Source organism: Netta rufina (assembly GCF_964035555.1).
Source record: "Netta rufina genome assembly, chromosome: 1".
Taxonomy (NCBI): domain Eukaryota; kingdom Metazoa; phylum Chordata; class Aves; order Anseriformes; family Anatidae; genus Netta; species Netta rufina.
The window spans coordinates 78759630-78787301 of NC_140123.1; the positions used below are offsets into that span (position 1 = coordinate 78759630).

Here is a 27672-nt window from a genome sequence, read left to right on the forward strand (position 1 = left end):
TTCCAGAGATTCTGACTAAACGTGCATTTTTGAAATGCAGTTGCATTACTTCCATGATCACGTGCTTTTTTGAGATATTTCTTAGGACTGCAAAATGTCACAGGAGTCAAAATAAGACTTAGAACAAAAAATCTCCAAGTTCCACTGAACTACCAGCTAAATGGGACTTCTGGCCAATTACCAGCAACAGCCAGTCTCTTGAAATTTGGGAACAGTAAAGAGATTATTTGGCAGCAACTCTGTCCACAAGAGTGGATTCCTCTCTCTCAAGCCTTACTGCATAGCTCTTAGGGAACATTTTATCCAGGTCTCTCTACTTTCAACTTCACAAACCAGCTAAAACCCCTTAGAAATAGTTACAAGAAACAAAGGCAAGGAAAGTTCTTGTATATTTTGTCTAGTGGGAAATGAGTTCAATGTTTGTCTTGTCTGAAGTCTCTACAGATACTTCAGGAGACCAGAATTTCTGCTTCTGTCAGCAGAACCGGTTGGTTATAGAAACATCCACAGCAAGAACTCGGTTGAAAGAACAGCCCAGTCCTACACCCCCCTTCTGTCTTCTGTACTGAACCATGCACGGGAGACATTCCAAAGAGAAACAGACCTATGCACATAATCTGGGACAGGGTTTTCCCCCAGTGGATGCAACAGCTCTCCCATTCATTTTGTACCATACCACGCGTGAAAGGCATTGCCTGATGTTCCTGTGAATGTCCTGTCAACACTCTCTGCTTCTCACTGTGTTAAAGCCGCGCTTGCTCTAAGTGCAACCCTCTCTGAACAGCTAAAAGAAGGCTCTAGCATATGAAAACCAGAGTGCTGAAGTATGGAAGTTTGTTTAAAAAAAAAAAAAAACAAAATACAATTGCAACATGTTATTAAGAAAATTTATTTGAAAATTTATTTGGTCAGCAAAGAAGCCCAAACACAATAGTATATTTCTGACAGAACCCGCCACAGGACAAGAGTGAAGACGAATGCAGGACTGTAATTCATAACACTATTCCCTCTCCTGTCACACACAAGTTTTTCAGATCAATGACATCAGGAACAAGCCTCGGAGATCAGGACTTTAAATTTTCAGATCTCTTTACATCTAAAGTGAAGGAGGTAGAACTGAACTGAAAATGCTGATTGGAAAAAACATACTAACTACTAGTGGAAACAAAGAGATTCCCAACTACACCTCAGACTTGCTTTGGTGTAGCTGGCTGCTGCAGAGGGCACAGCAACTACTGCTGTGTATTACAATTATGCATGCTATAGAGAGACACCAGAAACAACTGGCATGAATTAACTGCAGCTGTGACTTTCTCCGTGACAAAGAAGGCTCACGAATGTTTGTCAGAATTAAAACAGCATACTGTCCTTTTGCCCTGGTATGGCAGCACTGCTCAATACGAACCACAGCTCTCCAGCACAATATGATTCATAGCAGCAGTGCTTCAGAGAAAGTCCTTGAAAGTGTTCAGGGTGCCATTGTCTAAGGGATCTCTAAGGGATCGCCAGTACTAAGGTGTCTGTCCAGCCCCTCTGCGTGCCTCAGCCTGGCAGGTCAGCTTTAGTGGGGCAACCACAACTGCACAAAAGGAGAGAGCGACAGAACTGGAGCCCAACAGCCTGTGCAGATGGGTGAGTACACACACAGAGGTAAATTTGCCTACGTTTATGCCTTGTGCATATAACACAGGTGGGCACAGGAGTGTTGAACCCAAAATAAACATAGCTCTTGGGGCTAACATGGCTTCCAGACCTCCGCTCAGAGTACACAGATGTACCCTCAGTCTATCAGGCTGCTACTACATCTTCTTTCAACCTTCAAGCCAATTAGATGCTTTTTATTAGAATGGCAAAAATCATTGTTGGCTTGGTCCCAAGAGTGCTTTGTTCTCCTAAGGATCTCTTATGCTAAACAGATCTCTAACAGGCAGGGCCACACCAGGTTTCTCCCCCACTTCCCCCCACCCTCTTCATTAGAACATTTTCCTATCTAATTTTGCTTTAGAGTTGAACTCCTGCCAGACAAGTATCAGCGTGTAAGAAAAACTTCCTGCTTTATTATAAGTCTTCAAAAAAGAATTGAAACGGCTGGGCTACAGTAATCTGATATGTTGTGTCTTGGCCAGTGGGCTCCTGGTTCTCAAAAAAAAAAAAAAACAACCAAAAAAGTAAAAATCAAGGAGTACCAGACACAACACTGTTGTGCTGTGTTAAGCTGGATCCCAACGCTACTACATTTAATAAGACTAGACAGTGGGACTACTCAGTTTTGTAAATAGAAAGAGATGACAATTTTTATAGTCTTTTTGTCATTGCTTTTAAGTTTTCCCAGTTCACTAAGTATAGGTATTGTTACATTTCTCACAGGATGGTAAAGGTAGGCTGGAATCAAATGAGTGAAACTGAGTTTAGATAGGTATATTACTAGCCCTTCCTTTTACTAATCAGCAACAGCATGTAGGTAGAATGGACTGTGACCATCACTGACAGTGTAAAACGAGCATAGGGCAGAAGAACATTGTGCCCTAGTCAGCCTCTACCCCAAAGCCCATCCAAAACCAAAATTTGCAGTTTATTCTTTCAGCAGCACAGCCAGAGGCACCCATCCCTACAGCTCAGTGCCAGGTCAGAGCACAGCCCGGGTACTCACAGCTTGAGGGGAATAATAGGCCAGTATTTGGGCTGTTTTTTGTCACAATTTCTATCAAAGATAAGTTGCATGGCAGTCTCCATCGCGAGGATTTTGGCAGCTTCAGCACCATACAGTTTCTCCATTTCTACCATTCGTCTCTCCCCGGGTCTTTCTGTAGGCGGCTCCACAGAACGCCTCGTGCTTCTGTGAAGGTCTTGATCAGCCTCCACGTACATTTCATGTTGCTCAGCTTCCAACTGCTGCTGTCTCCCTAGACAAATAAACCACGAGAGATGTACATTACTGAGTTATCAACCAATCACATTTTATTTTAACGTTTAAAATATTACACATTCACAACTGTGGTGGGTCTAAACAGCCCAGACCCACCCCTTCCAGGGTGCAGCCAACTCCTTGAATGGAAGAAGAGCCTGGATTTGAACATAAAAAATGTAGAAAACCTCTCTGTTAGTAAAAAGTGAAAATCAGCATTACTTCACTTCCTCCCTAACATATACATGCCCTGAAAAGAAAAAAAAAACACACTATAAGAGTTGGTTTCCAAAAGAAATTACTTAGCAGCTGAGATAATGAAACAATGCACAGGACAACGCAACTTTAGCTGAACCACAGCCAACAGAAAATGTAATCAGTTACTACTCCTTGAAAATGAGCAAACCCATCTCTCATGCAAGTGTCAGCCATCGAGTGTATCCAATGAAACGCAGCTGTAAGCAGTGTGTTTAGATAAACTGCCCAACCTCAGCCATTTCTCAGGACTTGCAAAGTTCAGAACTGACAGCCTTACTGCCATTGCCTTAAAGACAACGCAAAGCAACAGCCGAGACAGATCCCTGCACCACATATTTTAAAGAGGATTAAAACACTTCAGAGAGGTGAAACACTTGGACCACCGTGTGTTCAAAAATCCTCTCTGCTAAACCCCAGTCCAGGAGGAAGAACTCGCTTTTGCACACCCAAAGATACCTCCGCTTTGTGGGAGCTACTCTGATGGAGCAAATATTGCTGTAGGCAGTTACGACAGCAAAGGGTACACAAGGCTCCCCTCTTATGGGGAACACTTCTACAAGATGAAGATCACCTGGCGAGCACTGAACTCCTTCACCTACCAATAACAAATGATGGTTCTCTAAGTTGCATCATGGAAACAGTACATTAGTAATGCGAGCACTCATTAATTTATTTTTCTTAGAAAAACAGCATCAACAAAAACCAAGAGAGTCACCTGGTCAGGATGCGTTAGTCACATGCAGGACGTGCTTCCCCGTGTTTGGTGCTGCCAGCTCTGCCTCTAAGAGAGAGATTTAGCTTCTACCAAACACATGACATCTGCAAACCCTAACCCAAGCTAAGCACCCTGACATATCTGTGTCAAACATCTGCAGTTCATTCTTACCCTGCAAAGCGCTGCATGGAGCAGCCAGCTGACTGCCTGTCAGCCTTACTAAATGAATTATCCCCTGTACCTCCTGCACAGAAAATAGGTACTTTCAACAGCATGATCAGAAACCTCAGTTCTGGCATCTGTTTGTCGCAGAGGAACTGGGAACGCTTTTGTCCTGCCACTTCAAACCCCAGCCACAGCTTTGTGTCGGTAGGGGAAGGGCAGGAGTGCTTGAGGGGCCGTGAGCAACCTACTCCTGAGGGATGTTTCCCTTTCAGTGATTTTGCTTTAAGGGCACACCCCCAAAGCGTGCTGCACTGCCAGAGCTCAGGAGGAAACATACATTAGAGGTCCACATGTGTTTTTGGAAGGGCCGGATTTATTTGGTGTCAGGCCATTTTAAGCAGAAGGTCTGAATTAAAAGTGCTAACGCTGCCTGCAGAGGGCCCAGCAGCAGGAGGACAGCTCAGGCTGCCCAGGTCACCTGCATCCCAAACTTACTGGGACGCCAGGCGGCCCACAACCAGGTAACATGCTTAAGGGACAAACTCGGTGCAATTTATGTAACTTACACTCAATATTCTTTGACAAAACCTCAGAATCTACGCTGGAAAAACGTCTCCTGTTGCAGGTTACATAGCAAAACTCTGTCAGGGCAATGAAACAAACCTGTATTTGTTGACTCTCTTGAGCCACAAAAATAATTCCTTCTCTACCTCTGCATCACCCATGGAAATGTGTTACTCATTGGTAGCTGCGTGCTAGAGCCAGCTGCTTCCCCGCCTGCCTGTGAGCGCTCTCTGATAGCTCACTGCACACAGTAACACTGAAGAAAAAATTAATTTCTCTGGAGATACGTAATGAATTTTTCTGTTTGGAAATTAAATGGGCTTCTAGCAGAGGCTTTATGATGGATGAGTGGATTGCAGTTCAGCATGCATCCATCTCCGTTTGAAGCACGGAGCAGTTCGCTCCGGGTAGATAGCATGCTCGCTATCTACCTTTGGTGGGACAGGGGCTCGAAGTCAAACCACTCTAATTTCCAGCCAGCCTGAGCTCTTCCCTTTACCTCAATTTACTTGAACAACAGTACAACCTGTGCTACATGTGCAATTACCTTTTCATCAAAAAGATGACAAGTCCCTGACAATGGAAACAACAATAAAACAACCGTAAGCTGTTTAAAGCTGTTAATAACCTGCAGCAGCAGCAGGCATTTCTTTGAAGCAAGCGCCAAACATTCACCTATGAATTAGGCAGCGGGGCTTTTATCAGAAAAATAGTTCTCAGTCCGCAGCAACGGAGTCCCCAGCTCATTTTCCAATCGGAGCTCCACACTCCACATTCGTCATTGTGCTGCCAAGCAATAAATGTGAAACAATTTTTACACAATGCTGAGTAGTTCCTCCTTCCACTTCACACAGACTAAAATAAACGTGCTTTCCTTTACAGCGTTCAGCTTCACCTACTGGCAAGCCTCCCCCAGCTGTGGAGCAGCACTTTGTGAACATTCACAAGGCAGGCGAGGCGGCGCTGGCGGCGTTTGGTTACCGCACAAAGGATAAGCATCGCTGGCCAGCTCCTCTTGTCCCTGTGAGTCTCCTCTCTCTTGAAGCTGTTTTCAGAATTAACTTGTTCCTCCTCAGTCCCTTTCAGCTGGGAAGCCATCGCGACCTGGCCAGAACCAGGTGAGACCTCCTTCCCAAAGTTGCAGTAAGTCATCGTTTTCTTTGTCTTTCAGGACTACCGAGACCTCTGCCCAACTCATGCCTTCTGGAAGAAGTTTTTTCTTCTACTCACTTTTTCCTGCCTGCTCTGGATACCAACATTTAATTTCAGGTATATTAGGTGAAAAGAAAGGTGAATGAATAGACAACCACATCCATCCTCAGGGATTGACAAAAGCAGGATAAATGGTAACTAACTTCTTAGCTGTTCACTGCTTTTGTGGCTTCACGTGCACACAAGCATCATCTTGCATGCTTCCTGCAAAACCATGACTTAAGCCCTTCAAGCTGTAAGCAATTTTCCCTATAGGCTCCTCAGAAACTCAGAGGTCTCGTTTCTCCTATTTTCCAAAAAGGAGAACGTCACATACTTTAAGTTTGAACTCCTTCGCTCTTCTTTGTTTGTCATATCCTTTGAGGAGCTTAAGAAGCAATCAAAATATTTCCTCTCTGGAATTCATCCTTTTCTTATTAAAAGACAAAAAAAAAGAAAGAAAAGAAACCTGTAAACCAAAACCAAGTAAATTCCCTTACTTGGAGACAAGTCTTTATAGAGGGCAGCCCTCTCCCCAGTTCTCTGGGGGCAATTCCCACAGCCCACCCTGCCCCACGTCAGGACAATTTCGGCATGAGACCCGGGTCTTGTCTGCCCTGAGCGTCACACAGCCTTGCTGACTTGCAGCTTCTTGCTTAGCTAGCACGTTATTCTTCAAGGAATTAGCTCACTTTCCCCGGCCTTGATCTGCTTTGTCTTTTCCATGATTTCAGACTGACCCATACCCCCTTCACATATTTGCCTGCTTATTTCACGCGATGGATGATTTTGTTACTTCTGTGCGCGCTTTCTGAGCTCTCTCATCTCGTCTTAAATGCTACCTGAGCTGATCTCGAGCAGCCCACGCCAAGAGTTAAACACGCCACCCGTTTCTACTGATTAAAGCCTCCCAGTTCCCTGTCTTTGAATGCCGCTTCCCACAGGCCTATCTGCTGTGTTAAATTCTGCCCACGCAGGCTTCTCAGAGCAAGATGCCGGCTTCTCCACCTCCCCCAAAAAGCCAACTACCTTTTCCATAAACTTACACGAGCTTGCCTGAAGTGATAACATCAGACCATTTTCTTATGCCTGTACTTACCATGCATACCATGGGGGAAAACCCAAATCTTTACCTGAAGGAATCCCAACAAAACAAGGATTTAAATTTATGGATTTGTGGAGAGGATATTCCAGGAGGTTAATTTCTACAGAGCTCTGCATTTCCAGAAAGCTGACGTTGCAGTCATTACTCTTTATCGAGTGCAAGGCTTCGCAGGACAGGAGTTGCCATCGGTGGGAGCCTGAGACGCGGCAAATGATTGCAACTTACCCCTGAGCCTGTAAAGATAAAATATTCTGGGCTCCTGAAAACAGCAGGGTCTTGATTGCTGGAGGGTTACTTTTTAAACACTGGAGCAGCTTACGGAAATTGTGAAAACGCACTGAAAGAAGAGAGCGATGATTTTATAGGAGAATGAACAGCATTGCTTTAGCTGTGGGCTGGCTTAGGGAAAACACTTATGTTTGAACTTCTCACCAAATTTAAAACTTCCTGCTTGCAAAAAGTGTAACAAAAGGATCACACGTGACACGAGGTAACTTCTCCCTTATCATTTTTAACAGGAGAAGCCTGATGTTCAAAGAAGTGGAGACAACTAGGCATTATCTTACAACAGCAGCCCTCTAACTGATGCAGTAAAATCAAGTAACTGGCTTGAAAATACTATTCTGGAATAAAGGTGACTTTTTGGGGGAGCAAGGCCTCCAGCGATAAGCTCTCAGTCACCAGAACGACAACTGCTGTGAAACAGAACCACCAAAAACGCTGAAGGCATTAAAAACCCAAGCATCTATGCTGACATTTTCCATCTGCTAGCTGAGGAGGGAACGAGTTAAAGAAATTGAGTATTTCACCACATATATCTACAAGCAACGCAATATTCTCCAGAAAAAAAAATAAAATGTTCTGTTACAGGCTTTGAAGTAAGAGCAGATGTGATTCCTTGGCAGGCTTGTGGCAGGCTGAAACCATGGCTCCACGGACATTTTTCTCAGCAACAAAACTAGCTTGTGCAGCTTCTGCTCCCCTCCTCTCTTAGCTGCATGCTCCAGTTCCCAAGCCCCTCAAGGACGCCGGTACAACTGCCTAAGGGGGCATATAATGCAGCCTACAAAAAAGAGTTGTATTTAATCTCAGTACAGTTCAGTGTCTTGGCACCACACGCTGAACTGAAGTGGCAGCAGGAGTGAATGGGCTGGGAGGAAAAAAGACCTAACCTGGCTTGGGCACTGAGAAACGTTCACTGGAACTGAAAAGCTTACCGGGAAAAGCAGGAAGTAGGCTAAGGAAAGACGGTGTGCTCTCCTAGGAAGCTGCAGTGGCAACAGGCTGTCGGAGTGGACAGCAAGCAGATTTTGCAAATCTAAAGTACTCCGCTTGACACTGTCCCTTTTACTTTTTCTACAGATTTTTCTACACATTTTGAAGAGCAAAGATCTGTAGAAAGAGGGCAAAATAGTCAGCAAGTCACTAGATGTTTTCTTTGAAATCCAAATGAACAGAAAGCCAGCAATAAGTTAGCACCAAGGTGTTCTACTTCCAGGTTTGCTACTGAGTGCTGTGCATTGCTCTTGTTAATCATCCACACCATGCCTCGGTGTAATTCATCTGTAAAAGCAGCCTGATACTTTTCTATCTGATGGTTGAGAAGAATTAATTATCTCACAGCATTTGGAAATCTGCGGGGTAAGCAGCTGGCAGAAAGTTACACAGTTAACCAGAAATTAAGGAGACTGATTTCTGTTTCACAAATGGGATTAGAAACCCAGAGGGTTGTTCTGTGGTCTCCAAAACAAACCTCCAAGCTCCCAGGCAGAAACAATACGGCCTTCACCTTCGTGTTTACCCTAGCAGTGGGCCACAGCGGTTACTGTCCAGCTAAATGACCGGTAACTTGTTTTATTTTCTCCTGCCACCTTTTGCAATGAGGCACTTAAGAGGGAACATTCTTATCCCAACCAGAAAATGAACTGCATCAGAGGCAGTGGGGCCGTACCCGTGTGCCACCCCACAGCATTAAAAAGCCAGGAAGCTGCTGCCCACCGCGCAGAAATGAGCACAGGATCAGGCACTGGCAGCTGCCTCTAGTGAGGATCAAGTACAGCAAGAAGATTAAACGCAGACCAGCTGACTCTGCACTCCCATCCCCCTGAGCAGCCCCAATCTGTCGCTGATGGCAACAACGCTGACGCCAGACAAAGACACCAGCGCGAGAGTAAACAGAAGGATTACTGAAGTCTATATATAACTGCATCCGCGCATACACGCGCATATAGGGCGCAGCCAGAGGAGATGGAACAAAGAAACGCTCAAAATTAAAAGTGGCTTTGTTAAAAGCCAACCAGAACAACGAGGAAACATGTTTCACTGCCAGCTTTTACATGTGCCCTGAATAGAAAGCGGGCACACGCACTGGGAAGAAAGTGTTCTGAGATGTACCGAGTGCTAGACGGCTACAGGACACCGCCAGTTTGGTGCTCGCATGGGAAAAAAAACTAAATCGTAGCCTGAGTCTTCTAAATCAAACTCATGCATTAGAGCTTTAAGTTTCCTTCTTGACTCCAGCCACAGACTACTTGGCCGAATTTAAGTTTGTTTTATGTTATGCTATGGCATAACAATAATATACGCAGGGAAATCTTCGATGTTAACAAAAACATTTGAAACACAAAGATTTTTGAAGGCATCCTGTGATCATGTCACCAATTTTTTTTGAGACAAAGCATCGGTGGGCTACGAACTGACCTTTCAGTTACCCAGCAGGTTCACAAGTTAGCGTTGCTGCAGCCATGCAGAATTAGCAATCACTGATCCAGATAAAATTAATCTCAGCAAGTAAACGCATTTTTTCCATGCTGTTAGGGGGGGGAAAAAAAAAGACAAGACAAAAAGCCTACAGTGGGCTGCCTGACCAATCATTTTGTAAGAGACATCTGGAAAGAGGGTCAAACTAAAGGAATCTGCAAAGTGTATACATATATAAAACAAAACTTGTAAAAGAAAGGGCTGAGGGGTAACTTTGCAAACTCACTTTTCTTCTAACCTTCTGAGTTTCTTGCTGCTACTATGCTAAAAAAGTAACAAATTAGGACTTTAAAGCCATTACAATAGTTTAAGAGCAATACCAAGACGCATAAAAAAAAAAAAAACAGAAACTAAAGGCTTGGTTCTGCTTCTTATCCTGCCTTTCACCTAGCATGATTTCATCATTTGAGCACATTAAATTAGATTTACTTAAATATACAAGGTTAAATCGCTACGGATTGTATTAAAACTACAACAAAAACATTAGGAAAACATGCCAGAGAAAACCTGCAGCTGCGTGCCTTCTGCAGAAGGGGGATGTTTGACACTAGGAACAAATGGAGAGTCCCTTGCTGAAGCCCCCACACTGCCTCCTTTCCAAAAGGCACCGTGGCTTTCAGGAGGTTCCCATTAACACTTGGCAAGTGGGAGCTCCGCGTCTCCCCCCTGTGACTTCAGTGGGCAAGCTGAATGTGAAAGAAGCATTGAAGTGACTTGACGAAGAGAAGATTTCACTGAGGAGAGCCGTGAGACTCTCATGGCTAAGGAGAGCCCATCGAGCCCAAGAGCCTGCCCTCAACAGAGGCCAGCAGCTGGTGCCAAGGGAGGAACGCCAAACAGGGAGTGTAGTTAATGACAGATCACCAGATTTTACCTCCTGAGAAATGGGAAGACCAAGAAAAAGCAGATACTTCTCCCTGCACTCCACCAAAGCCAGACAGATGCCCTGCTGATGGCCACCTCAACACTTCTGCCACCAATGCAACACCTGTGATGCCACCTCATGATCCAGACTCTTCTGCAATTTCTCGGGCTCTTTCTCACCATACCAGCGGCCAAAAATCCCAAAGCAACAACAACTGATGAAGCTGAAGGCAAGTCTTCCACAGCCCTGCTACTCTCTCAGCACTCTCATCAGAAATTGCAGAGCTCCTAGAAATGAAGGTGTTCAGCAAGGTTTGTGCAGAACGAGACCACAACAGTTTTGGCTCTGTTTTAATTGAATAGCCATACTAAAGTCAAGGTCCAACATGCTCTCTGGAGACCTGCATTCCTCGGCGAAGTTTCCAATTTCTGTGCGAGTTGATTTTTTAGAGCAACAACCACCACTTCAGCAACTACAAGTGAAATTAAACCCAAGAGATTCTTATCCAGCTAAATGCGAACAACAGCAATCATCAGTACAGCACCCATGTTATTTATTTCAGTACAAATATCCAATTAAGATTTATTCTTCATTTTACACTGCTCCCATGATTTCAGCACAGAGCAGAGCAGTGTTTTGACAGCTTGACACGTACGTCCTTGAAATTATCAGGGGAAAGCTCTGATACCTGGATAAACAGGCTTATGTACTTTGGAGGCAAGTAATTGTAACACCGATGAACAGCTGGATCAATCCATGCTGAGCACTTCACATGGCTGCGGCAAAACTCTTTCAGGGTGTGTTGACGTACAAACCTTCCATGTATAACAAGCCCAAATCTGAAAAATGGGCTCTGGACACGAATTCCTGGAGCAGAAGGCGATTCAGATTCCTTGGAACGGGCTTCACAGAAGACCACAGGGCAAGCTGTCAGAGCTGCTCAACCTGCCGCTGGGTAGAGCAACAAAGTCCCTTCCACATGGGGGCTTAGGGTACCTCGCCCTTCAGATATGAATTTTTTTCTTGAAGGCATGGTTGGAAAAGAAAGATTATTTTGGATACGATTCTAAATTCCATCCATTTTGAAAGCTTTCGTGGATCCAGTCCCAAATGACAGGCCTGAGGTCATGATGGAAGCCTGTGAAGGCCACCAAAGTCTGAGACTGGTAGCCTAACAGCCTCTGTCTTGTCTCTCTCACTCGATTTTGAGCACACAAAGAGGTGAGTTTTGAAAAGAGCCAGGCAGAAGGAAGTCTCTGAACTCCCGGTTTCTGTCCATGCAGCACCCACAGTCCCCTCCTGACGATGAACAAGAATTTCATCTGGATGTTTCTGCTAAAACCGAGGAAAAGTGAGAGATGTTGAAAAGCAACTGGTGCCTCTGAAATTTTGGCATGAACACCACCACATTAACACTGGCAGGACTAAGTCATGACTAAGCAAATCTGCCCAAGAGGTTTGCTTTGTAGCGTAGAGACCAAAAATGTTGAGTGCTTGAGATGTACTGCTGCCATGCTCTGCCGTAGACTGAGCAGATTTTGTGGATAAAGAGCACAGAAAACACACACCATGGTTACATTCATTTCCACCTCGGTCCGTGACAGCGCTTTTCACATTCACTCCAGTGCTGTACACCCCGAAACTTTAAAAGCTCACGCTACAGCAGCAGCTCCCCAGGCAGACAGATAAACGGCTGTGTTAGAAAACGTTGAATTCATAGCCTGCGCCATCGCTGCCCTCTTACAGGGCTGCGAGCATCGTGCTGAAGGTTCATTCATTTCAGATGCAATTCAGATTCATTAACACAGAACAGAGTCAGAGCTCTCGCCTAAGTAAAACCATTCAGAGATCAGAAACGCTGCAGGTGGCACCTTGACAGGACCAGTTATCCGAGCATTTCAGGGGCAACAGAGAAGTGCACGAACTGTGGTGACAGACTGCCTGAGAGCGCCGATTAGCACAGAGCGCCTTTTATACCGCTTCTCCCTAGAGCTGTCGGCGTGGTCTCACCTGCTCTTTTCCACAGCAGCTGCAGCTCCTTTCACAGGCCTCCTGCAGGGCCAAAAAGACAAGGCCAAGGGAGCCAGGCAGCGCAGCTGTGGATGCTAAGGGGACAAGCTGGCAGGCAGAGCTGCCTGCAGAAGATTGCCAACACCAGCTCCCAAACGAGGCAGCCTCCTACGAAAGCAACCACGTATGAGACAGCAAGCCACGGACCTGATTGCACTGTATCCTTCTGAGACCACCAACTATCAAGGGTTATCAACAGCAGAACCAGCACACGGATGGCAAGGGGCTGGGCAGCTGAGGGGAGCCACGGTCTCTGTCCTGCAGGCCTTCCTCCCCTACCCTCAAGACCCAATTCCAGCCACAAGGAATTTTACCAGAGCACTGACTTACTCAAAGAAGCAACAACGCCAAGTTACCGGACCCCTCCTCAATGACTCCTGAATAACTTACAGATAAAAGCTCTCTGGGAGAAAGGGAAATGCAAATCCTGTTCTTGTTCCGTAAAGATGATGTCAGAAGGATGCTTTTTGGTCACAGGGGTGACGTCTAACTTAAGTACTAAACAAAAGGCCTGGGACGAACAACTCTTCTCACATCTTACCATTTGTTCTTCTGCCACCTATGGCTTCCACTTACTTCCTCCTGAGGTCCAACTCCCTCGTAAGCACGAACAAACTGAACCTCTCAACAAGCCACCTGAGGTACGTACCATCTTTGCATATTAATGGAAACACGTTAGACAAATAAAGATAGAGATTTTAAAACACAGGTTTCCGAAGTTTAATACGTATTTTCATATTAAGACTACTGAAGCATTCATTTCTATCAAATGCAAGAGGAAAAGGAGATGGCTGACACCTTCACCTTCCTCTTAAAATGATGCTACCCTGCAACTACACTGAACCAGGTGAGCTGCTTCTCCCATGCTGCTATTTGTAAGTCTGCTGCAGCCCCAGCAACCCACGGCCTGCTTGGCAGAACCAAGCCCCGTACAGCCACCTGCCGACAGGGCTGGAGAGCTCCAGCCCCAGCCCCACGTGGGGGAGCACAGACGTGGTCTGCAGCATCCAAGGTCCAAGGCACAAATGGAGAGCTTTCCACATTTCTCCTTCAGCTGAGGGAAGAACATGCCTCAAAAGCATCTCACAAGCACCATGCCTGTTGCAGAGAGCACTCTTATTTCACAGTTTTCTTGGAAACCTCAGCAATGCAGATGATGAAGATAGGTGTAAAAGTTTGTGTGATGACCAAGCCAAGGAAGTGGAGCAGACATTTACGAGGTCACCATCCACGCTGCTTTGGCTGTCTCGGGTAGGGGAGAAGCAGGAAAAAAGATGTTGGTCAACAAGAGTAAAAACTAGAGTCCGATGGAGCAAAAGGCAGATGAAGAACGGGGAGAAGCATTTACCAAAAGCGAAAACAAAAATGCACGGTGACAAAACCTGCATTAAAGTCCATATTTTCCAAAGAAGTACAAAGGCTTTACACAAAACCACAAACTTAATGGTTCTGGTATTATTCAGACAAGTTGAAAAACACGGAAAATTCCATTACTCCCTCTTCACAGGAGAGGCAGTGGCAACTGTCATCTTTCAGAGGAAAAAAAACCCAAGGGGGAAAAAAAATAATATCTACCAATCGCAGATTTGAAACAAACATACTCATTCACCATTTCCTTTCAGTTTTTAAAAAAGGTTTTCCCCTGGCATGAAAATTTTAAGTTGAGACAACATTATTTTGGGAACAGCTGGAGGCAATACAAACAGAGGCTTTAATGGAAAAAAAAAGTCATCGCGTTAACAATTGACAGACCATTATGCTGCAGTAATGAATTGACATGACAGTACTTTCCTTTGCTTTGCTTTGTCTTTAAATAAAGGGCACTGTCTTACTGCCTGTTGACTGCTACAGAATGGTTCCCAATGTACTTGTAATGCTGGATTTGGTCAATTAGAGCAGTCATCTTCTCTTGTACGTAAAAAGGGAACAAAGGAAAACTGCATAAAGACAAACTATGCTTCAAAGGCTAAATTTGGAAGCGCAATAAATAAAGTACATGCAATTAGACAACTTACTGAATTGGTTGGCTTGTGAACCTTCCTTTCTTGGTTTTTGTCCTTTTAGGTCTTGCAAATATGAAAAGACAACTTACTGTATTCAGTCCTTTGTATCTTTAATATCTTTAATGCTTGGAGAATTAAGTACACTGTCTGGGTCTGACAGGCGCTGTAACTCAGTGAAATGACTTCATGATTTTCAGCAGCCTTAGTGAAGACCTAAATGCTACCGAAAACATCCCCCAGAAGCACGGAGTACTAGGATTATCAGTTAGATGAAGAACCAGAACAGACTACCCTGACAACACAACCCCCTAAAAAGTAGATACACCAGGTGATGGTGATGGCATATGAAGGTAAACAACTAAAGTGGAAAGAAATTAAAACTGCCTGGAAGGAGCTTTAACCAAACATACAGCACATCTAGAATACAGGATAAATTTGGAGAGCATTAAAAAGTCTGAGCTCATACAGCCTCAGCAAAACTCCGATCACAATAAATTTGGGGCTTTCCAGGAACACATAACTCGATTGCACCACATTATATAAAAGCCATGAAGATTTGATATGATTTTCAAGGCAAAAAAAAAAAAAAAGAGGTTGTTTGTGAATAACCATACCCATAAGTTGTTAAATCATGCAGCAAGACTCAAGAGTCTGCCAGTTTCGAAGGCTCTACCGTGCAAGTCAGCCAGCCAATGACTGCAAATGCCCACTTGTGAAAACAACAAAAAAACCTGCTAAATATGCATACTCCTAAATTCTCCAAGTTTGCAGTAGGTCCTGAAAAATGAAATAAACCTGAAGTTCTCCTTCTTGGCTAGTCTGACGCGATGGCTTTCTTCTCTTTGAAACTTTTCTTTTTGCCATTAGTGTTAAGGCTTGGATTTCACCATTCAGACAAATATAACTCCCCGCCTACACCTCAGGCCTTCTTAAGTCTTCTAAACAAAGTTTGCAAGATACTGTCCTCTGATGTCTGTGACCACTCTGTTACCTCCAGCAGACTCTAGAAGTGAGCAGGCACTGGAAGTGAGCATCTGACATCAGCTAGGATTCATTTTAACCCATTCGATTACTCTTCTACACACTGCTGAGATATGGACCGTGCGTGAGAACCAGCTGCATCTAACTTGGTACATCAAAGCTCTCGTCACACATATGAGAAAATTTCCTAATTTTGCAGGGCTTGCAAAACATCAGACCAGTGGCAGTCATCCTTCACAAAGCCAAATCGATCTTCCACCCTTTGTACCAGTATCCTCTTCCTTACATGCCCAAAGCCCCTTTCTATTTGTCCCATTGCTCTTGTTTTCATGTCTCACACTTCAGTGAGCTGCCCATATGCATATATTGAACTCACTCACGGCACTCATTTCACAAGAAGAGCAAGCCAGGTGTCTGCTCCCAAATGTATGTAAAGGTGCAGGGGTCAAAGGCTATGAACTCCACCTGGAGCCCCTTATTTACATTGGGGAAAGAGAACTTGAGACACGGCCTTCCCCTAATGCTCCCTAACAGCTGCCTTACACTCCACCTGATCAGCAGGGTCACTCCTGGTATTCTCCTTTGACGTGCCCAGTAAAACTCTCACCTCCTTACCGATGGCTCTCCAGGAGATGGACACCTACATTTCAGGTATTACTGAGCTTCATAGTACTCAAGTTTCCCTGCAGATCTGCTCCTAAAGTGTTGGGACTGCCCAAGACATACAGATCGGGAATAAAATGAAAAGCTATCAGAGGGGAATTAAGTAACTGTGGGTTTCTCTCGTGTATTTGCATTATCTCAATTGTCTTGAGCATCAATACAGAACTATAATGGTTCTTCAGCACAGTACAAAAGATAGAACATGATAGTGTCATTATGGATTGCAGCTTAATGAATCCCTAAATTTGATTTTATTCAGAGAAGGCATCCAAGAAAACCAGCAACGCTACCTCATAGAGTGATGGAGTGATGCTGCCTTGAACAGTCTCTGTACCAGCTCATTTCCATACCATGAGGGAAATGATGATTTCCCCCTCTGCCTGCTGCTTACATTATTTGAGAAACTTCAACAGAATTAAAAATGCATTTTATTTTCATTTTTCCTTCTCCCCCACCATTCAAGAAAAAATTAGTTCTGAACAAGCTCATGCTGTACTTTTAATTACTCATGAAATTAGCATTTGGATAGCACCAGTCACCCAAGAGTTCCGTAGCACTTCTGTATTTCCATTAAATGCAGTACTTGTTTACTTTTTCAGGCTTTGAAGAATTAGACAGTTATTGTCCTCACTTTATCATACCATAAAGAAACTTCAAATTATAAAGAAACTGAGGCATGCAGCAGGTAAAGGCCAGATCCCACTCAACTTTGGATAAAGATCTGGAAGAGTGTCACTGAAGAGAATAGAGGCACACTTACTCAGAACTAGGCTACTAAAAGGAACAGAGCAGAAACCTCATTATCCCAAAAGGCTCCACGTGTCTCTGGCAGATGAACAAAAGCAAAATCTGTACTCAGAGTCACAAATCACAAACCTCTTCCTGATTCACTTGCTCATCATAAAGGACCAAATCATATTTTTAGCAGGAGCAGCAAGTGAGGGGTCAGGAAGGGATTAAATAGCTCTGCCAAGGTCATACAGGATATTTGGGACAAAGAGCATGTGAGCCCAGATTTCCCAATTTCCAGGACACCTCTTCAATCACTCACATACCTTCAAACACCGTTACCATAATAATAAAAAAAATTCAAAGAAATTGCACTGCATCTCTAGCATTAGTCGAGCATCTTCAGTTATCCCGTGCCTCACGAACGGAACATTGCAGCAGTGGCACGGGGTTCTCTGTTGTAAAGCACGATGCGAAAGGTTTGGCATGTCACGCACTGCCACTGAGCTCCTGAGCTCACATTCCTCTGCTGAATGGAGAAATGGTGCATCACACTGATAGCAAGCAGGAAGCGAAAGCTGAGGTGTCTCAGCTCACTGGATACTCTCTGATCAAAGACCTTAGATTAACACAATTTTTTTCCCCTCTCCCACCCCATCATTGCCTTTCTTACTCATATTTTTAGAACTTTTCCCTCTTTTGCTGCACAAAGAAAGGTCTATTAAACATTCATTTGGGCTATTTTCTATTTCAACATAGTACTTTTTTAAAACAGATCATAAATTTGATCTGTGGCCCGCTACATTTATTATGCAGTAAGCTACCAATAAATATATTCCTTTATATTTTTAAAGGGATTTCACAGGTAGAGAAAAAAAAAAAAAAAAAAAAAAAAAAAGATGATCAATACCTCTGAGGATCATGACCTGAGAAATATATTAAGTCTTTGGCTTATATTCCTTGCTTAACAACTTGGCTCCAGATCAAGATGAAAATAGACACTTGTGGTATAGTACAGAATGAAGAGTACCTTAGGGATGCAGGGGGAGAAAAGTCTTGAAATTTTACTGTTGAGTTAGCCAAAAAAAGAACAAACAAAATGGCTGCTCCATATTATAAACTAGATTGAGGTTCACCCTAGGGCTTAGTGATGTAATGAAGCACTTCCTCTGGGTTCCCCTCTCAGACGTACAGCACATTAACTAGATTTAACCTTAAAAATTCTGGAGGTTTTCCTTCAGAACTGAAGACGAGTATTGTCTTCTAGACAAACATATTATGACTGCAAAGAGGAGAATTATGTTCTCTCTTACAGATAAAACCGTCAAATATTTTCTTAGACTTATTTCTAATGAATAGCACTTAGCTGCACCATCAGTCTTGCCTGTTTTATTCTGTTTGGCTTGTTCACTTGCGGTGCCTGTTTCCATGCATTGTTACAAAACCCAGGAACTCTGAAGCCAGCCAGCACTCAACATTATGGCCACCAAACACCAGAAAAGACACACAACAAGCACAGACTTACGCAGCTCTTCTCGATGTCTCTCTGTCTGGGCAAAAAACTGGCGAAGCTCCTCCGTGATCTCCATGTTACTCAGGTCATACTCTATCTCCCCTTCAGACTCAGAGTCCTCCTCCATTTCAGAGTCCCTGTCAGCATCCTCCATTTCTGGGTGGGCATCTGCGTACTGCTGAGCTCTGCCATGGTGCTGAGCTCTGCTATGAGGCTTATCGCTGGAAAAATAGTCGTGGGTATGTGGGGAGTCGTTCCCATCCCAATCTGAGTAGCGGCTGCTTGGAGAAGCTGGAGAAGGAGGCCATGGTAGGCAGTAGAAGGACTCCATGGCTTTCCTGTAGGCTTTCTGGTGCCTACGCATCCAGCGCATGGCTAAGTCGTAGTGCTTCCAGTACCTGGCGTACACTTGCTGGTAATACCATGGCTCCTTTTCCTCCTGCATCCACACAGGAAGGGAGACACACAGACATAAAAAAGGAAAACAGCAATGGAGAGAAGAGAAACTGCAAAAGCAAGCCTTAAGCTTGCATTTTAATCATCAGTCATTTTTTTAATACAAAAAAAAACCACAACACATATATATAGCTAATAGAAAAGGAGAAGTATCACCACAGTACTAGTGCAATACACTTTCTTATTTTTATAAGAGATTTTTTTTTTAAATCATCACATCTACCAATGAAAAATCAGCAACAGAGAAGCTGTACCATGCAGGAGGTTCCCCCCTCCCAAAGTGTTTGTACCGCTGTGGTGGAAGCGGGTTCTTTTTAGGGAAAATGCTGTGTAGGTATATTCCACATCTCCTTTCACCCTTCCCTGAGTTGTAAGAACCGAATCATTCCAAGGTGTATGTATTACAACCTACACCTGATTCCCAAATCCGCAGACAGAAAACACAAGAGATTAAAATTCCTCCATATTAAACAAAGGCATTCATTTTATCCAGTAACATATTTCCTCCATCTGCCTGCCAAAATAAGTTTCTCAGAAAAGGTCAGATGGCAATTCAGCCAAGTTCATATATCCATCGTGGCCTTGATCAAAAACAAGACTGCATTTAGCCAACTGCCAGCTGCCAGTAAATCTCCCTTTTGTATTCATCAGCAACCAACATATGAAAAGGGGTAACAAAGTACCACTGATAAAGTGCCTGGAAAAAAATAGTTCTATAGAGTGAAACATATTGCAACACACCTTCTCCTGTCTTCCAGCTAATCTGAGTTTTCCTGAAAAAACATGGTTTTACTCTGTTCATATTTCATCAGCAGCTAAAAAGCCCCACAGTCCTTCTAGCCTTAAGCTCTCTTCATACAGGCCATTTCACCTCCCTCGTCATCCTACTGTCAAAATGAGGAGATAACAGAGGCTATTAAAAGAAGACTATATAATAACCCAGCATCTAGAACAAGTAAAACAAACTCCATTCTCCCCCACCCCCAACTGAATTTCCACAGAAAATCTTTTTTTCTTTGCAAAACTGAATGCCTGTTAAATCAGGAGAATTTTAATTAAACCATGTCTTGGCAAATGCTCAACCTATGGCAAGATTAGCAGAGGTTTTCAGAAATGAATGTGACATTTACAGCCCTTTATTAATGTTTTTTTTTTTTTTTTTTTTTTTTTTTTAAAAAAAAGACATACAAGAAAGAAAATTTTCTTTAAGTCTCTTTTCTTGATCTGCACTGACACAATTCCACAGCCTTAAAAGAATTACCTTCTGGGAAAAAAAAATCCCCAACAAAACAGAAACAAACAAACAAACAAACCCCCAAAGAACTACTTTGCATTTAATGCTAACAATACAAAGCAAGGTTAATTTCATTTATTTACACTTGTTTTCATTTTCTGGTTCTCAGGCGATAATGTAAATGCTAGTCAACTTGGAGAAATAATTATTAGTACAAGAAAAACCCCACCAAAATGACTAATAACCTTCTATGTTTCCCTTTTTTCTTCCCTTTCCTTCAAAGTCAAGCTCATTACTCCACTAGAGGTCCATCAATGCTACCTTTTTAGGTCATTGGTAAGTGCTTTCAAGAACAAAAGATCCCCTGCTAAGAGAGTCCATAAAGAAAAAAAAAATAAACTTGCATTCCTTAGTAACTTCTGGTCAAAAATTGCACCCTATTTGTGAAGGGATAGAGGGTCCAGCTATCTGATTGAAAAGCCCAGACAAAGGATCTTGTTGGAAAGCAACAATTCATGGATGTGAAACTTCATAGCTCTGATTCTCCTCTTGGTCTAACATTGCTCTGCTGCAAGCCTTCATTTCAGAAGATTTATTCCTAAAACGAGTGGGTGCAACAGAAGCATCTGCCTTCCATATGGAATTTCTTCACTCTTAATCATCCAATGACCTAAAAGCTAGATATACAATTTAAAAAAATATGTATTTATCGTTCTTATTTTGCTTAAGAATGTCACACTGACTCCTCATCCTTCAGCAGCCAGATGAGAACATTCTGTTGTCCAGTCTGACAGATTCACAGGTTACTTTCGGAACATTTTATTTTGTACACTACTTTAAAAAAAAAACAAAAAGAGTTTTTAAACATTGTAGATCTGTCAAGCTGCATATTCTATATAATTCCAAAGATGACAATATATTCTTTTAAAGCTCAAAAATTATCTCCAGTTCTTAAATGTTTCTAAAAAGGCCCTTGGTGACTTTACTGAGAGCTCTGGAATCCAGCTGGCTGACTAGCTCCAGTTGTTAATTTAGGGGAAAGGAAGACAAAAAGCCAGTTCATGTAGACAGAACTGTGATGTTGATGCCTGTCCAAATACTTTTTGTGGCTTTTTTTTTGTTGAAAGTGACCCTTAAAAAAAACCCTTTTACATTTGAATTTTAAAAATCCATCTGTTAAAAAAGAAACTACAGAAATGTTTTACCGTGGGGTGGAAAAGGGAAAGGAACACTTCAAAGTCCAACTTAGGTCTATGTCTGTGCTTTTTCAGCTGCAGAATAAATGGAAATAAGAGATTTCCTCAAGCAAACAAAAGCTATAAATCTAAGGCAAATGATCAGAGTCTTCTGTTATTTTCCTGTTACGTCTCTGCAGTCTTTCTTACAAGGAGTAGACAAATCGCTCGCTGTTGTAATCTGAATTCTATTTCAAAGCAATTTAGGTACTTTCATATGTAATTTTTACATGTCTGTATTGACAGTTCAATAGAAGTGTTTATATGCATTTTATATATAAAACACGACTAAGCTACCATACAGACACCCATAGACTGCTTACCATCTCTCGTGGAGTTTGTTCTGGTGCTCAAAGTGAACTAGAAAATAAAATAGCAGTTTTTTAATTCATAGAAGCATGCATGGTCACAAGTACTGAATATATTTTTGTTAAACTTGAGTCTGGCCTATAGCTATTAAATATCTCTTCTCTGTTGTGGCTAGCCAAAGTCTCTTATTCATAGTTTTTTATTAGCCAGTTAAAAAAAACAACAACATTCCTTAGAAAGCCCTCCCCAGAATAGGGGAGCCTTCTACCACAACACAGCCTAAATGCTGGGACTGAATGCTTTTATTTTTTCATTAAACCTTTATTTTCTAAATTAAATGCAAAACAAACAAACAAGCAAACAAAAGCTTAAATGAAACACAGCGTTCTTGCTTTTTAGCAGCATTTGCACGGGGACATCTGTAGAAATAGCAGTTACCACAAAACGCTTAAACCCATCTTAACTCTATTTAAGTACTACATTTTCTGATAACTTATGGTGCACTTATAACTGCATATAATCCTTTCATTCACTTTCTTTTTCTTCAGACACCTGATGATGCCTCACATAAAGGAAACAAACCAATTCAGGTTGCAATCACATTTTCATATGTGAGGAAAAAGTGAAAGGAATAGGGCCAATTGGCAGAAGAAAGAAAAGCGAGGGTAAGGGGAGGATGTGAAAGATCAAGGGCATGACCAAGATTTCTGTAACCAGTAGGCAGGATTTGTAATAATCATCATTTTCAATGTGATTTGCCAGCATGAATCACTGAGAAATATTCCAAATTACCTCGCTACCTGAGAATTGTTTTATTACATTAGCTGCTTCATCCACATTTCTCCCAGTACTGTTACCCACAACTCGAAATTGATGTTATGTGAGTGCCTGTGAAAGGTAACGGACCCAGCAGACTAAACCATCACTGCCACTCCTAAGACATGGTCAAGACAGTGCTTACTTACAACTGTTGCAGATTTATACCTGCAAAAAACTAGGATTTTTCAAAATGCATGTGAATACAGGACACAGACTACTTGTGCTGTCTCACATTTAATGCTCCTGTTGAAACAGCAACTTTTTGCCTCTTAAGACAAGCTATACTGAATGAAAGGAGAATGAGGATGAGCTACATTGAAAAAAATTTTAAATCATGAAGCTACCACAAAGACAAATTATTGTCCTTTGCACAGTACACACCAAGCTCAAACCCATAAACCCACGGTTACACCGACAAGAAACCCCACATACATGAGCAGTCTCATTGCGATCAATGGAACGACTGATACAAGAAAAGGATTGAGGCATTAGGCAACCAAAATGTGTAAATTCATTGTATTCCCTCCTGCCTGCTTGGAAGAGGAAGAATAGGACTCAGAATTGAGATCGCTGTAAAACGCTGCAGTGACTTGTAACTCAAAACCTGCACCTACATATAAGCTTTGTGGGCTGTCCCTCTTTGTTCATCTCAAACACCTCATTTCCCATGCTACCTAACTCTCTTCAAAACTTTTAGCTCCACTCTCATGACTTACATGTGTACCTTCTGTCCCTTTTCCATACACATCTGGACATTGTCAAGGTCACCATAAATGTCTTTTCCTCACACTTAACATCTGAAACCCGTGATAGCCAATTCTTCCATTTTCTACTTCAGAAAAAATAGGTATGCATTCATGATCACTCTATTTCCTCCTATATTGCAAAAAGATTCTTTGAACTAGCTTCAGAATAAATAAAAATCAGGTTCAGAGGTTAACGTAAATACACTTTTTAAAGCAGTAAGTGGTGAAGTGTGATACATTACTTTTAATACATATCTTGTACATACACTCTCTGAAGGGGAAGGTGGAAAGAGGGAAAAACCTTGGTGAAATTATTTGACTCTGTTAGTTTACCAAATACAAAAAGCCTGCTTTGCCAAACACAGAAACTTTACTTTTTTTCATAAATTATTTATGAAGCATGACTAGAAATATAAAACAGTGTAACAGTGCTGCAAGCTGCAACTCTAAATTAAAGAATGAGTTTGTTTCCAGCTGAATTAGTCTTTGAAAACAAACTACATAAGATATGAAATATGACAAGCAGAAACTAAATGTGATAGCTCTACTTCTGTAATTCATACGTTTAAAAATAAAATATGAAAGCAACTACACATATGAAACTTGTCAGCAAATGTATAGTTTAAAATGATGAAGATATCTGTTTGTCTATACTGATTATTAATGATGAAAAAGTTTTTTGATAAATTTTATTACTTCCTTTTCTCAGTTTTGGAATATTTCCCCGCTGATAATTAAATACGGATGTATTGTCTTTAATCAAAACATGCCCGTCCTCTTCAGGGAAGTATGCATTAATGGAAGTAAATATATCTGATCAAAGCAATATCAGCATTAAATTTGATTGGAGTTAACAGAAGTTGCGAGAGTCGTATTGTGAGACTTGGTAATACAACACATACGATGGGAGCAAAGCCATCTTCTGGTGTGTTGGATATAGTGCTGCCACATGGCTGCCATATTGCTAGCTACAGGTACAGCTCAAAAAGACCTATGAATACGGGATTGAAGAGGTTTTGACTTTACGCAGAACACCAATGAGCAGAAAATTAATTAAACTGTTCCATGGTATTGAAATAAGAATATAAGATATTATTAAAGAAAGGTGAGCTTTCGATAAACACAACATGAAGACTTCAAAAAAATATATATGAAGCTTTCCTCAAAAAGAAAACTTTGTTTACATCAGAAGCGCCCAAAACAACAGACACACAGCAGATCACATCTCGTGCCCCCTGCTGCTCGTGTCTCTGTTCCTTCAGACTGTGAGAAATGCCTTCTTCAATCAGACCAGAGATCTCCCTAACTCAGTAGCTAGTTTCTGGCAACAGGTAGTAAGAGATACTCAGAAGAACAGAGAATGCGCACAGGAAGTACTTTTCCAGCTACATTTATCCATTTAGCTTGATTTCTGAAAGTAGTGGTTCAGATACTTTTTAAGCTTCTAAATGGGTTTGGTATTTAAAGCCAAGATGTCACTTCTCTGAACTCAGGTTTCCATGACATCCCGTGGCTGTAATTTTCATAATTTAATGTGTTAAACATCAATCTGTGCACCAAACTCACCGACTTCAAACTCTTGGAAAATATTCCATGAGTTCAGTAAGAAAAGCAAGCCATCTAGCAATACCAGTAGTGTGCATCTTTCCACAAACACCTACTTCATTTTTTATTTCTAATGGTTACTCCTAGTACAGAATTACCACCAGGAGGGGAACTGTCTGAACAGTGTTTTGGTGCTGTGCTTCAGATTAATACTGTGCATCGCTGGTGTATGATGTTAACTTCAATACCAAAGTGCCCTAGTTACAGTCATAAAAACGTAAGCCTGTGATTGGTAAGACAGTTGGCTGTACAAATATTTCCCTCGAAACCAGTAAAAATTCCCAACAGCTTCCACTGAACTCTTGTTTGTGAATGGCCGTAAACACAAGACCGGTCTGGCACTCAGGATTCAATCATAGCTCAGGCAGGAAAGGCAGCTGAGCTGTGAAGACCTACCTATCACTAGGATGCCTTCACACCAATGTCCTTACACCAGCAGTGATATTTCCTGCAAACAGAAGGGAAACAAACTACACGTAAGGCAAAATTATGTTCACTGCAAGGGCTATTGCTGTTTAAACACTACACCTGTAATTGAGGCATGCTGATCAAACTTTAGGGTATATATAATGACACTTTTTACCCAAGAGAGTAATCCTATGCTGTTTCCTAAAAGATGGTAAATATTCTTAGAGACCCAAGACACAACCCCTGAAGCTGTTTGGGCAGAGTAAGAGGTCGAGTGAAGCGCTAAAGGCCGTGCAATAGCCACTAGTGCCAGTTGGCTTTTGTTTCACATGACTTTGCCAGCTTAGCGGGTGAAACCTTAGAGCTTTTAATCGCAAACCCCATGTCCTGCTCTCACACACGAGGGGCCCAAGCTCACTCTTTCAGCGTCACCCCCTCCCCAAAGCCCGGCCGAGAGCAGCCCCGACCCTGCCACACGAGGGGGCCGAGGGGCTGCCAGGGCGCGGCGCCCACCCCACCGGCCTGAGGCCGACATTTTGCGGAGGCAAGGAAGGGAAAAGCCCCAACCCCGCACGGCGACCTGGGTGCAATAAACACCCTTCGCCCGCCCCCCACGAGGCACCAAGCCCTGAAAGCAAACCTAATTCCCTCCCGACCCGCTCGCTCCCCCCCTAACGCCACCGCTCTCCCCCAGCCCGTCCCTCCCGCGGCAGCCCCGGCGCGGGGGCGAGGCTTCGGCCGCAGCCTGCGCAGCAGCACCGCCATCCCCGCACCCACCCGGGCACCCCGGGGGTCCGGCGGCGAGGGGAGCCCAAGGGAGCCGCCTCCGGTGTCTCCTCGCTCCCTTCTGGGGCGATGGAAGCCAAGGGCGGCGCGGCGCGGCCAGCAGAGCTTCCTCCGGAGGCTTCCGCTCGACCCCTCGCCGGGGCCGCGGCGCCATCTTGTGGGGCCGCCGAGAGACGGCGGCCATGGCCCCCTGGCAGGCTCCCTGCGGGATGGGGTGGTCCCCGTGCAGCCCCCTGCCCTCGTCCTTTTAAAAAATGTGGCTTTTTACATTAACAGATAGTGATAGGACATGGTGGAACGGTTTTTAACTAAAAGAGGGAGATTTAGATTAAATATTCAGAAGAAATTCTTCACTCAGAGGGTGGTGAGGCACTGGCACAGGCTGCCCAGAGAAGCTGTGGCTGCCCCATCCCTGGAGGTGCTCAAGGCCAGGCTGGATGGGGCTTTGGGCAACCTGGGCTGGTGGGAAGTGTCCCTGCCCATGGCAGGGGGCTTGGAACAGGATGATTTTTAAGGTCCCTTCCAACCCTAACCATTCTGTGATGCTGTGATTTTCATAGGATGGCATGTCAGCAGCCTGCTCACAGCCTGTTGTGTCAGGGGGTGCATGTTTTCGCACATGGCAAACTGATGGGTGAAAGTTGCAGACTGCTGAACATTGAGGTTAACTTGGAGAGTCAACTAGGTTAAAAAAGATATTAGGGAAGTCATATATGGGATATCTATTCGTCATAAAGGTACACTTCCAGCTTAGGAATTTCCTTAGCGAATTACTGGATGCTCAGTGGGTGCAGTAAAAATCACAGGATCACACAAGCACAGGATGGCTGAGGCTGGTAGAGACCTCTAGAGGTCACCTGGTCCAACCCCCTGCTCAAGCAGGGACATCCAGAACAGGATGCCCAGGTGGCTTTTGATGATCTTCAAGGAGGGAGACCCTGCAGCCTCTTCAGGTGACCCCATGCCAGCGCTCAGTCACTCTCACAATAAATAAGTACTTCCTGATGTTCATATGGAGCCTCTCGTGTTCCAGTTTGAACCTGTTGCCTCTTGTCCTGGCACTGGGCAATATTGAAAAAAGAGTCTGCCTCCTTCTCCTTTGCACCCTCCCTTCAGGTATTTATAGACCTTGATAAGCTCCCCCCTGAGTCTCCTCCAAGCTGAGCAATCTGAGGCCTTCTTAGCATTTCCTCATAGAATGCCTTGGGTTGGAAGGGACCTTAAGGCTCATCTAACTTCAACACTCTTCCATTGACAGGGATGCCACCCACTAGATCAGGCTGGCCAAGGCCCCATCCAGCCTGGCCTTGAACACCTCCAGGAATAGCGCATCCCTGCTTCTCTGTGCAATCTGCTCCAGTGCCTCACTGCCCTTACACTGAAGAAAGGAGGTACCAGGAGAAGAGGTACTACAGGTACCTTGACCATCCTGGTGGTCCTCACTTGGAATCCTTCCAGTAGGCCCAAGTCTTTCTTGTAATGGAGAGCTCAGAAGTGGAGCTCAGAAGTTCCAGGTGCCACCTCATCAACACTGGGGAGAAGGGAAGGATCACCTCTCTTGACCTACTGGTGATCTTTTGCCTAATA

At 43.4% G+C, this 27672-nt stretch overlaps 1 protein-coding gene across 1 annotated transcript; it reads right to left on the reverse strand.

Annotated features, from left to right (window-relative positions):
* Window positions 1-870: 870 nt before the first annotated feature.
* GEMIN8 (gem nuclear organelle associated protein 8) lies at window positions 871-26205 on the reverse strand. The gene is made up of 5 exons (XM_084283028.1): window positions 26077-26205; window positions 25288-25339; window positions 21736-21772; window positions 18500-18926; window positions 871-2903 (listed from the first exon to the last, which is right to left on the reverse strand). Exons 3-5 carry the CDS (start codon window positions 21736-21738, stop codon window positions 2647-2649), a joined length of 687 nt encoding a protein of 228 aa, XP_084139154.1. The 5' UTR covers window positions 21739-21772; window positions 25288-25339; window positions 26077-26205; the 3' UTR covers window positions 871-2646.
* Between the last annotated feature and the right edge of the window lie 1467 nt (window positions 26206-27672).